Genomic DNA, 17670 nt, shown 5'->3' with positions numbered 1-17670 from the left:
CAATTGCATTCAGTTTCCCTCATTCCATAAGAGAAATTACTATTAAAATTGTATCAGAGAGTTTTATAAAAATGTTACCTCTGTCTTTTGCAGAACTTTGCGTATTTCTTCATATACATTGTTTTGGATGTCAGGATTCAATGCTAGACTGTATGACACGAAGGATATGGTTGATGCTATCGTATCGAAGCCAGCGAAGAAAAATGACACGCTTTGTGCCACTGCTGAATCCAAAGTGAGTCCTGCGTTGAAAAACGAAATAAATACTCTGAAAATCTATTTGCTATGAATAAGATAAAATATTTTAATGAAAAGAGATTTTTCTGTGATCATATGTGATAGAATAAAACATTGAAGGTTAATTATTAAATTAAAATAACCAGTAGGATTTCTAAAAGTAAAATTGAATAGATTATAAAAATGCTTATTTAAAAAAAATGAAGTTTAATCAAAATGAAAACTGATATCACAGATTATAGGTATTGATAAAAATGAAGCATTTTATTGTGTTCAGTTGATAATACTTTCTCGAAATATTTATAAAGTTGGAATAAAAAAACTATTTACCATTAACCAAAATTGTGCCATCCTAAAACGTTCGAAGATGTCTCCGATAAAAAAATAGGTGAATAGATTAACCATTTGTGGATAGACACAATTAATTAGTTATTAACGTTTTGTTTTTCTATAATATAAAAATTATGCTATATAATGTAATATAAAAAATATATCATTTTTATTTGCGTTATTTTCTCATCACAACATCAAATTGATTTTTAAAAGATTTAAAAAAGAATATTTTCTTAGCTATTGAAATTTGAAAATGGCTCTACAAACTTTAAATATAATTTCTAAAATTGTAAAGAATTTCGGCCATGATCTGGTAATTTTGAGACATATTTAAAAGACATAGAAAACAATTCATCCTGCAGATCTCTTTTCAAGCTTCTACATCATACTAACCGTGAGAGATTTAACTCTACAGAATTAGAATAATACCATATGCATTACGATATTGCACAATATCTTGTCTTACTGAGCATATTTAAATGGCATAGAAAACAATTCATCCTGCAGATCTCTTTTCAAGCTTCTACATCATACTAACCGTGAGAGATTTAACTCTACAGAATTAGAATAATACCATATGCATTACGATATTGCACAATATCTTGTCTTACTGAGCATATTTAAATGGCATAGAAAACAATTCATCCTGCAGATCTCTTTTCAAGCTTCTACATCATACTAACCGTGAGAGATTTAACTCTACAGAATTAGAATAATACCATATGCATTACGATATTGCACAATATCTTGTCTTACTGAGCATATTTAAATGGCATAGAAAACAATTCATCCTGCAGATCTCTTTTCAAGCTTCTACATCATTCTAGCCGTGAGAGATTTAACTCTACAGAATTAGAATAATACCATATGCATTACGATATTGCACAATATCTTGTCTTACTGAGCATATTTAAATGGTATAGAAAACAATTCATCCTACAGATCTCTTTTCAAGCTTCTACATCATACTAACCGTGAGAGATTTAACTCTACAGAATTAGAATAATACCATATGCATTACGATATTGCACAATATCTTGTCTTACTGAGCATGTTATAGTAAACTACGGATATTTAAGTGAAATCTCCGTTTCTTCGTACCCTCTAATTTCAACTCTCAAAATCAAGGCTCTGTCACTAAACAATCGCGATCTTCTGGGATTAATTTTGAAGGAAAAATAAATAAAAAATCCATCTATCTTTGAAAAACTTTACTTATAAAAGTTCATGGTTAAATATTTGAATTACCTGAACAAATGAATTTAATTTAAATTTCATAGATAGAGAAACTTCTGTCAAAACAGAGTTTTTGTTTTAATTCCACAAGTATAAGTAAATATAATAAACAGAGAAAAAATAATCTCTTAATCTATGAAATTTCAATCGTGACAGCTTCCTAACATTTAGTTACCGAGAAAAAATTTTCCTCTTTAAACTCATCCACTAAATAAAACTGCGGAATCATATTTACTTTTGTTGGAAAAATTTTTGATGATTTTATGTGTGCTCTCGTCTTGTCCATAATTGGCTGTGATGTCATCCTTATCGTTTACGAGATCTTCCTTCTGTTCTTCAGTGGAGCCCTTCACTGCAGCCATCAAGAGTTGCAAGAAATCGTTCCTAGTCTAAAAAAAATTACCATGTTAATAAGCTTCCAAACAATATTTATGGTTCAAAATAAAAAAAAAAATGTAAATGTAAATGCTCGAAATGTTTTGAGTCTATCTAGACAATGTTCATATTGTTCAAACAGAGGATTTCTCGGAAATTTCAAATATAATATACCATTTGTATTCAAGTATGTTTTAAAGGGTGTCCCAAAATGAACGCAAGATTTGAATTTGCCATCATTCATGCACTAAAGTGTTGGCAACCCTATTAAAAAATCATTTGATGGTTTAGGGTTAATAAAAATGGAGCGTTAGAAGATAAAACAACGTGTTGACGCAAGATTTGAAAATAAAAAGCACAGTTTTTTTCTTTAAATTGATAATTGCCTCTCCCCTAGGGAAATACGTCCCGTCATCGATAGGGGGTAGCCTACTCCCCTCCTTCTGTACTCATCAGGGTGGCGAGAACAAACTATCATACCAGAAACTTCTGATCTTCATTTTTGAGGTCCCCCCCCCCAGCGCGAGTATCTTAAAATATAAAGAAAAATAGAGAGCACTTAACATTTCAATAGATTCTCAGTTGACTTAGCCTTTGTAAATAGAGACAGCTCTATTACAGGCAAACTATCAGATGAAATCAAACTGGTCAGCATTACCATCAAGAACACCATGATATCACATTTCCACTTATTTGAATTGTACTTTTATTTTCTGAATATGTTTCATATGAATCTAAAGGAGAATCTTCCAAAATGTTAGCTCTTATAACGAACTCATAATTCTTCTGAGTAGAAAACACTTTCTTTTAACATATCAAACAAAAAGTTATAAGATCAGCAGTAATATAATCGGCTGTAAAATAATTCTTCCAAGTAAAATTTCATACCGTATAGATCAGAGATTTCAGACGGGTATGGCAAGTAGCCCTGCTATATTGATAACACTGTATACTTGAGTGAAATATATCTCATATGGCGGAATTTCCTGAAATCCTGATAATATGGCCCTTTTATATTGCTCTTATAAAGTTTTAAAAAGACAAAGCATTGATGATTTCTCTTCGTCCCTTTTATCAATACAAATTGCCATTTCAGGAAATTTCATAGAAATAATTGTGCCCATAGAAAGAAATCTAAGCATAAAATATTGAACCAATGTTGCAGGCTGGAAACTAGTTAAAGTGGATCAATCAATTAATCGAATAATTTTTAGCTTTAAACAAGCGCACCATCATGCCAAATCTAGATAGCTCTTCAAATACATCCAGAATATCTGCCAGAAATTCTGATAACATCTAATGCAGAAAATAATAATATTTGAGCTTTTGTCCAATGCTTTCATAATTCGTTTGGTTCATTAGAAAATCTTATGCCATAGAACTCATTTATCGATAAGGGATCATTTCTGGTCGACATGAAATATTTGTCCTAAGCGGAGTTTTAAGCGCCCAAATGTAAAAATGATGGCTGCGAAATATTATCTCTCAAATAAGGTTATTTTCTTTTTTAATCAACATATTTCTACTGAAAATCTATTTCATGTATTATTTGTTGAAAATTTCATATGAGTCTACAAGTGTAAAAATAACTGCCAACTTTTAATGCTTTTACATTCTTTAAATGGAAAAGAACATTTCCCCATCATGTAAAATATTCAGTAGAAGTAAAAAATTCCAACCAAGTTACAGGCAACATCTCTAGTGTTTTAAATATATAACTCCTTTGTGTTTGTTGCTTTTCCATTCGGGGAATTCTGGGATTTTCACGTCTCGCATTATGTCTGATGGTCCCTGAAAAATTCATATTTGCAAAATTGTCTGCATATATGCTTATGCTTTTTCCAAATGATTAATAGTCTTATCGGAAATCGTTAATTGCATTGCTGCATATAGCTAAACGAATTCCACTAACCATATATATATTGTAGAAATTTAGAGGCAAATGACACCTCACATAAGTAATATATACATATACATAAATTTCAATAATATGCCAATAATGGTCTTTAATACATTCTGTCTGTTCTAGGCTAATAAAATTGAAATAAAATTCTTTTTATTTGCCTTATCTCTTTAAGCAATTCTATCATATATTTGCAAAGTCTGAATTAGTTTCGGTTTTTAACTTAACCAAGTTTTAAAAAGTTTAAAACTTGGTTAATTAATTTCATCATAATTAAAAGATACTGAATATTTTATTTTAAGCAACACTCGTAAGTAATTACAATCATTTACACCTCATTAAGTTGCATTTTCTTTCAAAAGTAGAAAAACAACTCACCTCCTTTGTGTTTGTTCTTTGTTCCATCATTTGAAGAATTACTTTCCTGTAGAAACACACCGAGGGATAAGAAAGGACTTGCACTCCAATTAATTTCGCTATTCTTGGGAACAGTTCTAAAAATACGCACGCAGGAGGATTTTTAAAAAATGAAAGGCTTTATCTTTCTTTTCATAAATATCCTATTATTTTTAACTACCCAGCAAGTAAAATAAATTGCTACATGTTAAGAATAATAAAAGAAAAAATTTAATTCAAAAAATTGCTTTAATAAATTTGTGGTTTATTTCTGTTTTTATTTATATAAATATATATATTGCATAAATAAATATTATATGATTGATAAATTATGAAAAGGCAATTAAATGATTTTGCAATAATATGTTATATTAAACTAGCTGCATTTGGCAACCAGTTTGTTCACCGAGGTTATTAACTTATTACGCTGTTAAATTATTAATATGGGATTCATTTCTTTTTTTAAAAAACATTTCATCTAGTTATTTAATATGACTAAAGCACGTGAATTCAATTTACCCTTTCTAAGGCCGTGGGAAGTATGCTTCTCACCAAATTTATCAATCCTTGTATGAAATGATGTAGGTTGGCATAAGTTCTGACACATTTTTTTAGAAAGACAGAAACTTAGATGCTTCAGTTCTTTATCTCACACAAAATGATGTGTCTTGGTTTGTCACTTAATTATTAATTAACCAAATTAATTAATTAATCAAATTAAATTTATCTAATAAGCTAAATGAATCCCTTTTCTTATTCTAATTTCAAGCCTAAAAATATTTTAACATAATATGACAAGAAAAAAATGGCCCTTTAAAGGGTTAAGACAGTTTACTGCAATTTACAATAGGTATATTTTACGAAATAAAAGCGTGAATGAAAATTCTACTATAGATTGAATGATTGGCAAAAAGCCCATGCTTAAATGTTTTAGTAGAGAGTTTGAATCCCATAAAAACTTTGTTTTTTGATAGTATATCACCTTGAATTAGAAATATTATTAAAATTAAATGAAAAATTGTAAGAAAATGAATTTTATGTCGTAAAAAAGTAATTAAAAAATAAAACAATAAATACTTTTTTATAATATAATTGTTTGGAAGATATGAATATCAGTTTCCGGAGGCAAATCATAGCAATTACGGTTTGACTTAATATTGATATACAGGAGCCAAAATTGAAAAATTTTTGAGGGATTTCTCGCCAAATATAATCGTGATAATTTTTGATTGCAACTTTAAAAGCCATTTGTTATATACCCAGGTATACACTCCTGGTATACACCCAGGATTGCAAACTTTTAAAGAATGTTTAAACGATTGGCATGCTTTTGATGTGCTTGGCGAGAAACCACACATTAATCCTAAGTTTTACCACAATTACTTATCTGACAACGCTAAGCCTACTTTTGAGCTTGATCGAACATTTTGTTTGAAGCATATTTCTTGATTTCTTTTATATTTTCATCCCCCTGATTGAATGTTCTCTTTCGTGACATGGCCAACTATCTTCAGAATATTTTTCAACTCCAATTATTAGTTAAGCGAAGCGTTTGATTCTGTACAGCTATAAAAATGTTCAATAATTAAACCAGTCTGAAATGTGTATGATTATTTTGTTTATATATAATTGTTGCAATTCGAGAATTAGTAATAAGTTCGGTTTCTGTGCCACATACGTTAATATTTTATATATAAAAATATTATATTATTACGTATAATAAAGCTGGTGAATTGAAGTAAGAAAATTACTGAAGTAATGTAAACTAATAATTTATATTTCAGCATTTCAAACAGGCTTGGTTCAAATTATTAAAGGATTTTACAATCATTTTTTAATTCGAATTTCTAAAAGTCGATTATAAGTAGCTCTTTCAGCAACATAGGACATACCTGCTGACATTTATAAAAATACTGAGTATAAAATTTAATGTACGATTACTTACGGAATAAGGCAAGTTTAAGGCTGAACTCTTTTGAAAATGCTTTCTTGGCGCTCTGAACGAATTCATTCTTTGGATTGTTATATGAATCTAGTTTAACTGAAAAAGCGGAACTGGCAATGACATCCATAGAAAAAGCTCCATAAATCCTGGAATAAAAAGTGCGGAATTCTGAAATATCTAATCTTTAATGGACTGCGCAATTTTTAAATATACATTAAGATAAATTTGAAATTCATGAACAGTATGCTGTGTCTAATGAATAAACATTTAATCCCACCAATTATACAGCAAATATTTTTTTTAAAAAAATTGTTACAACTAACATTTTTTTAAATTGTGAAACTTCATCCTAAAAAAAATTAAAGAAATACTGGAAGCAAACTACTCTGAGAAATTAATCAATATTAATTACCAAAATATACAGATATAAATTAGCGGGAATGGTTTCCTAGAAACTTTCTAGCATACTATTTAATAAAGGTAAAATCATCCTATCCCTTGCATAAAGTTGTAGATCTTGGGCAGGGCCACGAATACCGTTAGGGCTCAGAATTTTATTTTCAGAATTAAGCACATGAGAGTTGTGTGTTTCGTATAATAGAAAAGAAAACCAGTATTTGTGTATTATTTAACAGCGTGCTATTAGAGAATAATAATTAAGAAAAATCTATTAATGAGAAATATTTGGAGATTTATTTGTCGATTAATTGCTTGAATACAGTTAATAAACAAGTATCAGACAACTCAGCATGTATTTTGAACTCTAGTTTTTCCGAACAATTGAAATCATAAAATAATACACGAATTTAACTAAGAGAAAAGATATTTTTAAGAAATAGTACAAATTAAGACAAAGCAGAACAGTTAAATTGTTATATGTTAATGCCATTTTTAAATTTTAAAATGATGTAAAAATCGTTGATTGGATATTTCAGAAAATTTCAAGAAAAACCACCGAAATTTGGCTTAGTTAATTAATAAAAATTCGAAAAACCGTCTCTCAGCGGTATATATTCTCACTATCCAAAACATATTCATATTAAATTTTGGCATTATAGGTTCAGTTATTTGTTCTGTAAATCGCCAACAAACCCGTATATTCATTTTTAATTAGAAGAGACGTACATATGTAAGGTAGTCATTCTTTCCTTTCCTTTTTCCCCCCATGAAATATCAGATGCTTTTTGCAACTGACATACATTAATACTTTACCCTGTAAACATTTCTGCAGGAATGTGTAAGTTAATCGGTTATATTCAAATCAAGATTTAAAAGAAACGGATAATCTCATATTTAACCAAAATATTTTAAATTAGATATTTAATGGGATTGAGAACACATAGAGGCCAAAGAGACATTTTCATTTTCTTCTATTTGAAATTAAAATAAAATATTGTAATAGTTAAATATATCAAACACGAGATTTTGAATTCGCTGTTTACAAGTTCTCGATGTCTAAAAAAATTTTTTTGAAGTTATGTCTGTCTATCTAAATAAACCAAACTTTAAATCAAAATATAATACAAAGCAACTTACTGTTTAATTTCAACTGGCTCTTTAGTTTTTGCTGCTGCTTTAAAATTTTCAATCATAGTCTGGCCACATTCTCTAATTATGCTTACCATCTAAAACAAAGAAAAGTCTTACTTTGCGCTGAGAATCTTTGGCTTTCAAAATTTTGAAATGGGCTTAAACTCACTTTGTTGATAAAAATATTTAATGAATATTTATGATTAAATTTCTCGAGATATTCATAACTGTTTTAATTCCCTAACAGTACTGTTTTCAATATCTCTCGATGTTATGATTTTGTTTTGACACCGAATTTTATTATGAAAGAATAACTAATTTCTATTTTTATTATATCATGACAGTATGCTTTCAAAAAGGTTCTTTATTTTTATCATTTAATTTGGAAACTAAAGAAAAAAATAATCGAAAAATTCACACTTTTATAATTGTATAATAGCAGATTTAAATAGTATTTTTTGTTTAAAATTTAAATTATTATCTATAATTATAACTTCGGATTTATAGTTTCTAAGGCTCATTTATAGGTGGCGCTACTGATACAAAATTACATTTAAATTGATAATGGATTCATAGATAATGAAGCTTTGAAAATTTTAAAGTAGTTTTTTTGTCAGAAAAGCACAATTATAGAAAATTTCAAAGATTTAACATAGGAAAATAAGAGAAAAATCGATACTAAACCGATTCGTTGAAAACATGAAACATTAATATAGATAGATGTTCGAAAAGAAAATATCAGATACATTATTCAACTTTTTTATTCTAAGCTAATCGTTTTTTTCTGTGGGTATTCTTTTTTTTCTAAAAATCTTAGTGAGATCATTTACTACATGCAGAATAAAATGAAAAAGGGAATGAATAAATTTCAATTTTTGTATCTGTCATAGGCAAAATATGAAAGTATATACAATGCCTAGGCATTGTATATGATGCCTAAAACCAGCCGGCAATGTATGAAATGATTCATATTTCATACATTTCCTTGGCATTCTATAGAATACCAAATGAGAAACCTGCAAAGTATGAAATACATCTTTGTCGGTTTCAAAACTGGAAATGCTATTGAAGGTAAAATAAATGTTAAAAGGAATCTGGAAATAGGAGACAAAAAATAAAAATAAAAAGGAATTCGAAAAAAAAAAAAAAATAATTTCCACTGCTTCTTTGGAAACTACTGTGTAAGTTCCTATTCCTGACGGAGGTGATTCAAAACAAGTATATTCGAGATCACAATTCACTTTATGTCCTAAGAACTTGCTTAGAATTGAAGATATTTGTGTCCACGAAATTCCTCTCTGGTCTGTTGCAATTGCTCAAATCAGTCAAATGTATGTGTAAAACTAAGTGCCAAAATATGAAATGTCTTTGCTTGAAAAATGTAATTCAAAATGTCATTCAATTCTTATTTTTCATATGAAAATTTTGTTCCCCTTAATAAGAAAGGTAAACATTTTGTTTTGTACAAATTTTATTTTTCTTTATTTTGAATAAATATTTTTTAATGGTGCTCTCATAGTTTTTTCGGAATGATATTTGCCTTTTCGAGGAATGCACGTCATTTATATAATAGCCTTATCAAATCCTTTCTTCATACTTTTCCTAAATAGCATTTGTCCTTCTATAGAATGTCTCGGTATTACATACAATGTCTAAAGAGTTCATATAATTTTCATATTTCATTCTTTGCCTAAAAACGTCTGGCATTATATGCACTGCAAAGGCATTCTATAGAATGCTGACTTTTCATACTTTGCCGCTAACATATAATGCAGAAAAAAGAAAAAAACAAAATTCTAGTAGCATCACAATAAATTGATTCATCAGAAAAACAAACATTGCGAATCAGTTTTAATAAAAGGATGTGGAAAATAGTATGCTCATTTTCTTTCGTTTAACTCATAAATTGTGAAAGTTTTATTAATCTGTTGCTTTCATCAATCATTTCATTCTCATTTTTTGAAAAAGATTGGATCGTCACCATTATATTCCGGAATAATTAGTCTCCAAATCTGTTTATCTACTTTTAAACTTTAAAAGGTGATGCTATTTTTTGTGAGTTACATAAATCCACCTCAGCAATGAGGATGAGAAGCTCCCAGTATGGTGGTTGGTTCTCGCTCCCTTGGTGGTGAATGAAGTGTACAGAAACGGTGGTCAGTAACCTCCTATATAACCTCCTCAGTAACCTCCTATAGTGCTTCTCACGAGAAGGGTTATACCATGGTCGGTGATGGCTCTTAAGACTCAACCATAGTTCTCTCCAGACTTTCTGGCGAGCAGTTCGATCAATCAGATTTAATCCAAACACCTTTACTAGGTGGGGCGGAGTAGTCACTTTGATTACATAAAGAAATTATTCCTCAATTTTTAATCTCGTTCTTATTTTATAAATCGTATTAAAAAGATAAAATAACCAATCATGCCATATTTAGTATGTAAATAACCATCAAAAGTATTATGTAAGTAAATGTTGAACACAATATTAATTACTCTCCAATTTATGATTAGCAAACAAAAAATCACATCACCCTTTTTATTTTTCCAGTTGTGAAATTTGGCGAAAGTATGCCTCTCACTCTCTTCCACTCGTCTCCTTGCAATGCAAACAGCATTAACTCTACGATGCCACTGCCAGATACAAAGTACTGAAAAAAAATAGAAGTGAAATTTCAATGAAAACCAGCACGATCAAAATTTAACTCGTCTGCTTATAATGAATGTGCTCACAAAAAATAGTAGTTAAATATACATTTTTTTTTTTTTTTTTTATAATTAGAATCTAAATTATGAGAAGGCAACAGATTAGAAAATATTTCTTTAATTCGTTTTTAGAAAGATTAAATCGAATATTCGAAAATCTTAATTCTTGTGTCTGTATTTACATTCAAAATTCAGTTTGAAAGGCTTTATTTCAGTTTTATAATTTGCATAAATATTTATTTTATAATTATCTTAGTAATATGCAAGTATTAAAAATTTAAATTGAATTCATGTCTGATAAAAATATGCGAAATTAATAATTTTCATTAAATCTCATATTATTTAGAAATTCTGTTCAGTCTAACGATTTTTTTATAATTAAATATATGAACTTGTATTATTAACTTAATTAGCTGAAAAAATTTAGAACATTTTTAGTTTGTTTATGTACCAAAATTCAATTCAAACAGTAAAACAGTTTTTTGTTTAATATTTTTAAAATTATTTTTCCACTTTATTTCTTTGTTTATTGAAATTATTGCTTTTAGAGTACCAAAAATAAATAAGTTGATTAACTGAATAAAATCTAATTGGCATTAATGAAATCAGTATTATACTGTAACAAGTTTTCTACTTTTCCATAGAAAGTTCTATTTTTAGAATTACAAAATCGCATTTCGATATCACGTGCTATTTCACTATATGATGCCAAAACACTTTTGACTTATATTAATCCATCTATCTATCCAATATAACAGAATAAAAAGTTGTACAATAATTTAAAAAATTTATGCTTAAACTTACATTTCAGAAATAGACACATTAAGTGATTTTCAGATTGCTGGAACCCGTAAATATATTCTAAATGTATTTTTTGAAAATTCTACATAGATTTTTACAGAGCTCTTTCCTGGCCCAATATTAATTTTTTTAGAGACTTCTAGAAAAAATTAGGAAACTTACCGATACCCTTCTATTCATGAAAGATGGAAATTCTTTTACCAGAACTTCCCTAATTAGTTTAAGATCCGCAATTGCTAGCACAGGTCGGTTGCCATCAAATTGCCTATAAGTAGAAAATTTAATTCAGAGAATTCTTCCATGTAAATGAAATTTAATTTTCTTAATGTAATGTGAAATAAAAAAAACGCAAAAATGTGACATGAAAAAAAGAAAGAAAGGAAGAAAAATGAATGAATACTCCGGTGTAGAGGTATGGATAGCCGAGATATCAACATTAAAAAATCGCGAATGCCTCTTTTTTTTGCCTCTTTTACAGCCTTTGCCTCATATTTTCAAAGCCAATGTGGACATTTCATGCTGTTATGAGTACATGAGATTCATCATGCTCAGTATGAATCGATCCCACCAATCATAACATAGTATAAATCGAAAGTTTGCAGTCTACTGTGCACCGGGCATTTGTCGTTTGTAATTACAAAAGCAGTTGTTATGTTTCTTGAAATAATCATTAATTTTTCATTTCATTTTTTCGGTTGCAATAATTTTTATTTCTGCGGCAAAATTTCAATCGTGATTTTTTTTTTTTTTTTTTTGCTAATTTACTTATTATTTTTTTTTGATTACGTAAGATATATTGTTATTCGCTTACATTACTAAATTAAGTTTAAGAAAAAAAATCAAAGCAATCAACAAGAACGCTGGAATCCCTTCAAATCACACATCCACTTTCCGAGAGCCGTTTGTTTATACCAATAAATCTACCAAATCTAGAAATGCAGAACAGAAATTAATGCCTGCCTGCGTATGAAGGTCCAATGCCATACATTTAGACTGTTAAGTGTTTCACTCTTTTCATCATGGGAAGGCAAAATAGAACTGATCAAAAACATACAAAATACTATGCAGTGATCTCGAAACTGCTAACAACAAACCTATTCCCCCTACATAAACCAATAAGCATTCCATCCTTTCCCCACTCAGTCAAAATATAAACAAAAATCCAAAGCAAAATTAATCAATCATGGCCTTTTAAATACCCAATCCACTCGAAAGAGTCGAACACATGCAACTGTTTACGTTTAAATGTTTATGTTATTAGGGGTTTATGTTTAAATACCCCTGATAAAGTTAAAAAAAAAAGAAAAGCTCAAAACCGAAAACGTACATTGAAGGCCAATACTCTGCGAGATATACTTCAAAATTATAACGAACTTCAACCGCCATTTAGTGTTCGAAAACTTAAATATATATGTACTAATAATTTTAGAAGCTAAGAAATTTAATAATAAAAAAATATATAGTAGTAGTTTAAGAAATATATACTAATAATTTCAATGATAAATATATAACTCTAATTTAAAAAATATATACTAGTAATTTTAGAAAGTAAGAAATTTAATAACAAATTAAAAATGAAATCTATGATTGCAAATTTCAAGTTATCATGTGAGAATACTATTATTTTTTAAGTCATTATTTGTCTTAACTAATTTAAGTCATTAACCAGTTTAAACCGGTTTGAAACAATCACGAGACCTCCCCCCCCCTCTCTCTCTATATATATATATATAAATTGTCAAAAAAAATTATGGATAAGGACACCCTATATATATATATATATATATATATATACAAAAGTATTAGAATCAAGTTAATAGGAAAAACAAAATCAAATAAAAATTAAACCAAAAAAATTATTAAAAAATATTAAAAAAGAATCCGGCCTGAAGACTTTTTCAAGGGTCACCCTCAGGCAGGGATTCAAATAAAGGGATTTTTTCTGTGAGGACATACAGACATTAAGTCTAATAATGATTCCTCGTGACCCGAAAATCCCCCGAAATTATGCTCAAGAGATATACCATTTTAACAGAAAGGAAATACAAAATAACAAATTAGAAAAAAACCACAAAGTAAAAATACAATGAAAACAATAACAATAAAAACAAAAACAGCATTAAAATTAAAATTAAAAACAAAAAGGCCAGAACATACCTTCCAACAGTGAATGAAACTTTAAACAATCGATTGTGATTTCCTGTTTTTGAAAGTTAACGGTTAAATTATGTAAACAGAGGTAGGCACCCAGCGCCATCTATTGAGTGATCCAATATGCAAGTAAATTTCTATTTTTATTTAAGCCAAAAGATTAATCCCAAACCATACCTTGTTTAATTAAAAAATTGACATTACAGTAATTTCTAGGAAAATCATTTTTAATTAAATTTTTAAGGAGGATATTTGATGCTTCAATATAAGAATTTTTATTATTGCAAACCCTTTTGATCCTGTTAACTTGTGAGAAAATTAGATTTTTGAAAATTTTAGAGTTTAGATTGGAATGGTAGTTACATAGTTTTGTTATTTTAAAGTTGAAATCATCCCTTTTATCGTATATACCAACTATTGTTTTATCATTAGCAATTTCGATTTTTAAATCCAGAAAGGTAGCCTCAAGTTGATTTATATTTGTATCTTTTAGAATTAAATCTTTTGGATAGCAATTAGTAATAATATTAGTATTGTCGAAGTTAATCAAAAGTAGGTCATCAATATATCTCCACCCGTTTATTAAATTATATTTAATTATTTTTTTCTCATAGTAATGCAGGAAAATATTAGCTAAAGCACTTGAGAAAGCTGTCCCCATTGGAATGCCCTTGACTTGTTTATAAAAATTAATACCATTAAACACGTAATTTTCAGTAATATTAAAATTACATAACTCAAGCCAGTTATTTTTAGGAATGATATTTTCATTTAAATATTCGTCATATATAAAAGTGCAGACCTTTATTAATTTTTCATGAGGTAGATTAGTGTATAAATTTTCGAAATCAAAAGTATTAAGTTTATTAATGTTGTTATCTTTAAGAAAATCCAATACTTCTTTGTTACTAGAAATAATAAAGTTGTCTTCATTTTTTATTTTGTCCAGGATAATTTTTAAGTATTTAAAGAAATGTTTACCCGTATAGTAATTATAACTACCAGTGCTACAGGTTACGAATCTGAATTTTAATGGATTTTTATGAAATTTAACTGTTGGGAATAAATAAGGATAGTTAAGAGAGCAAGTCTTAGTTCCTTTTTTCCCTATGAAGTTCCTTTTTGGTTTTAGTTTAAATAGATAATAAATTTTAGTTGCGATTTCGAAACTGTTTTGTTTCGTTTTCATTTTAGTTTCGTTTTCAAACTTTTTCTTACTTTAGATTGGTTACTTATATATATATATATATATATATATATATATATATATATATATATATATATATATATATATATATATATATATATATATATATATATATATATATATATATATATATATATATATATATATATATATATATATATATATATATATATATATAGGGTGTCCTTATCCATAATTATATATAATATATAATTATAATAATATATATATAAATATATATATATATATATATATATATATATATATATATATGTAAGGTGTCCTTATCCATAATTTTTTTTCTATTTTTTTTGACAATTTTTTTTGACAACTTAAATATATATGTACTTTTTATTAGGCAACACAGAAAATACCTATAGCCCCAAGTTTTCACCCTATTACCCCCACCCTCCCATTTTTAATCGTGATTTTAGTATTTTTGCATGAACTATATGCAAATAATTAACCCGTCGTGGGTATTTCAAACAGAACGAAATAATTTATGTATTGTATGACAGATGGTGCTATGTCCGCTCGGCGATGGGAAAAGTTGCTGTCTATGAAAATACCGGATGCATAAAATTATTATACGTGGCATGCTCTCGCGTGGGCAAACTATCGAGATTTTTTTTGTTGGCCAAAGACGGACTGAGAAAAAATATCGTAAACTGAATTGGTCTTCGAAATGAATATTGATTTTCTTTAGTTCATTTTTATACTTCAGGATAAAAAATATATTACTTTTTTCACTGTACGTTTAACTTTTAAGAGATCAAACAATGTATAAGTTCGTTACGTTAATGATGTACATTGTATTGAGAAATGAATGGTTGGTGTTTTTTTTTTTTATATAGGCGATCATCGTCTACAGCGCTCCATTCCTCATTCTGTGATAGATCCCATTCCACACACTTACAATACATTCGTTATTTTTTAATTAACAACCAAAATATTCACTAGAATAATTCATATGGCAGAACAACGTTTGCCGGGTCAGCTAATATATATATATATATATAATGATGATTTTTTAAATTTTCATTTTCAATTTTTCTAGATGGCAAACAAAGTTTTGGAGCTCGACCATTTTGAGATGAAAAAAAATCCATCGTTTTTCTAAATATCGACGCATGCGTAATCTGATAGTCTCGTGATTGTTTCAAACCGGTTTAAACTGGTTATCGACTTAAATTAATTGAGACAATTCGTATGAATTCAGAGACAGAATAATTTGGGAATCAAGTAACTTTAGTTGGCGATAAATCGCCAAATGTAACAACCTTCTGCATTATTTTCTAATAACCCTAAAAGCAAAAAATGGACGCATCTAAAGCGATAAATCGCCAATTTGTTATCACATTTCTATCGAATATCACATTTTCTATTCATACATATTACGTAATGACTGAAGACCTTTATAATATTATGTGTGAATTATATGATTATCAAAGTTTGAAGTTTTAAAATATTTTGATGAAGAAGCTATTAAAGTAGGAATTACATAAAATATTTAATTATTAAAATTTTAACGAACATTAAGATTGGCGAACCGGCTGGTCGCCAAAAACGGCTAGTTTATAATATAATCCAAAATATTATGCATTTTTCTTTCAATTTTCTGCTAATTATTTAATATTTTTTTCTGGTTACGAAAGAATATTGTTGCTCATTTACTTTATTAAAATAAATTTAATATAAATTGCATTGATACATTTATAATTTATAAAATACTTTTCTAATTTCACATAAATTGTCAATTAATTAATTGATATGAAAACTAGTTTGTTCGGAAAATCGTTAAGCCTAAAAATAATCAGCTATGGACAGTAAGCCTAAAAAAATGTCTTTCAATTTTTTTCAACCCATGATTTAAATAATCACAGGAAAGAAATTTTTAAAACGTTTTCATATAATAATTGTCTTTCATTTAATGTGCTATAAAATACAAAATGTTATATATAATTTTATAATATAATCCAAAATATTACTCATTTTTCTTTCCTCTTTTGTTAATTTATTCAATCTTTTTTCTGCTTACGTAGAAGATATTGTTGTTCGTTTACGTTATTAAAATAAGTCTAATATAAAATGCATTGATACATTTATAATTAATAAAATACTTTTCTAATTTCACATAAATCAAATTTTTCTGATAAATTATTTAATAAATATGAAAACCAGTCTATTAGGAAAATTGTTAAGCTTAAAAATACACTGTTATAAACAGTAAACTTTAAGAAAATTCCTTTAAACTTTTTCAACCCAAGATTTAAATAATCTCAGGAAAGAAATTTATAAATTTTAAAAAAGATAATAATTTAATAAAGATAATAATAAATAACTCAATAATCGTTTTTCATTTAATACATTATAAAATCTAATACATTATTATAATTTTATAATATAATCCAAAATACATGTATTTTTCCGCCCCCTATGTCCCTGAAAATCACAATAGTAGATGCAAGAGATAAGAGAATCATACGAAAAGCATTTAGCTGCAAGCGTGGGCGACACGTGCCATGAAATCTCATCTGTTTACGACATCACATAAATCGATTTACCATCCTTACGGCCTATTTTTATCCGGTTGCCATCGTTACGGCCTCCTTGGTCCCTCAACTGGGATTAATCTGTGAAGAAAAAGCTGCCGCTCGTTTCGTTTCTGTTGCTGATATTCTTTATCGTTTGCTGCGATTTTATAATAAAGAAGCAAATTATTATCATTTTGATAGTCTAGATACATTCTGATGAAATATTTAATATATATCCTTTGCTCCTTATATCTTTCTGCTTAAACAATATGTGTAAGTCATTTTTCTCTCTAAAATAAAAATATAAATTTTTATACCT

At 28.0% G+C, this 17670-nt stretch overlaps 1 protein-coding gene across 1 annotated transcript in view; it reads right to left on the bottom strand.

The window, feature by feature from the left end:
• Positions 1-17670, bottom strand: part of LOC129972418 (cytochrome P450 3A8-like) — a 41232-nt gene that overhangs the window by 10321 nt on the left and 13241 nt on the right. The window contains exons 4-10 of the mRNA XM_056086552.1: positions 11622-11724; positions 10487-10603; positions 7962-8050; positions 6426-6571; positions 4463-4578; positions 2042-2195; positions 79-242 (exon numbers count right to left, since the gene is read on the bottom strand). Coding sequence (XP_055942527.1) covers positions 79-242; positions 2042-2195; positions 4463-4578; positions 6426-6571; positions 7962-8050; positions 10487-10603; positions 11622-11724 — 889 coding nt within the window. The remainder of the gene's footprint in view (positions 1-78; positions 243-2041; positions 2196-4462; positions 4579-6425; positions 6572-7961; positions 8051-10486; positions 10604-11621; positions 11725-17670) is intronic.

Source organism: Argiope bruennichi, chromosome 6 (assembly GCF_947563725.1).
Source record: "Argiope bruennichi chromosome 6, qqArgBrue1.1, whole genome shotgun sequence".
NCBI lineage: Eukaryota > Metazoa > Arthropoda > Arachnida > Araneae > Araneidae > Argiope > Argiope bruennichi.
This window is presented reverse-complemented; position numbering and strand designations above follow the sequence as displayed.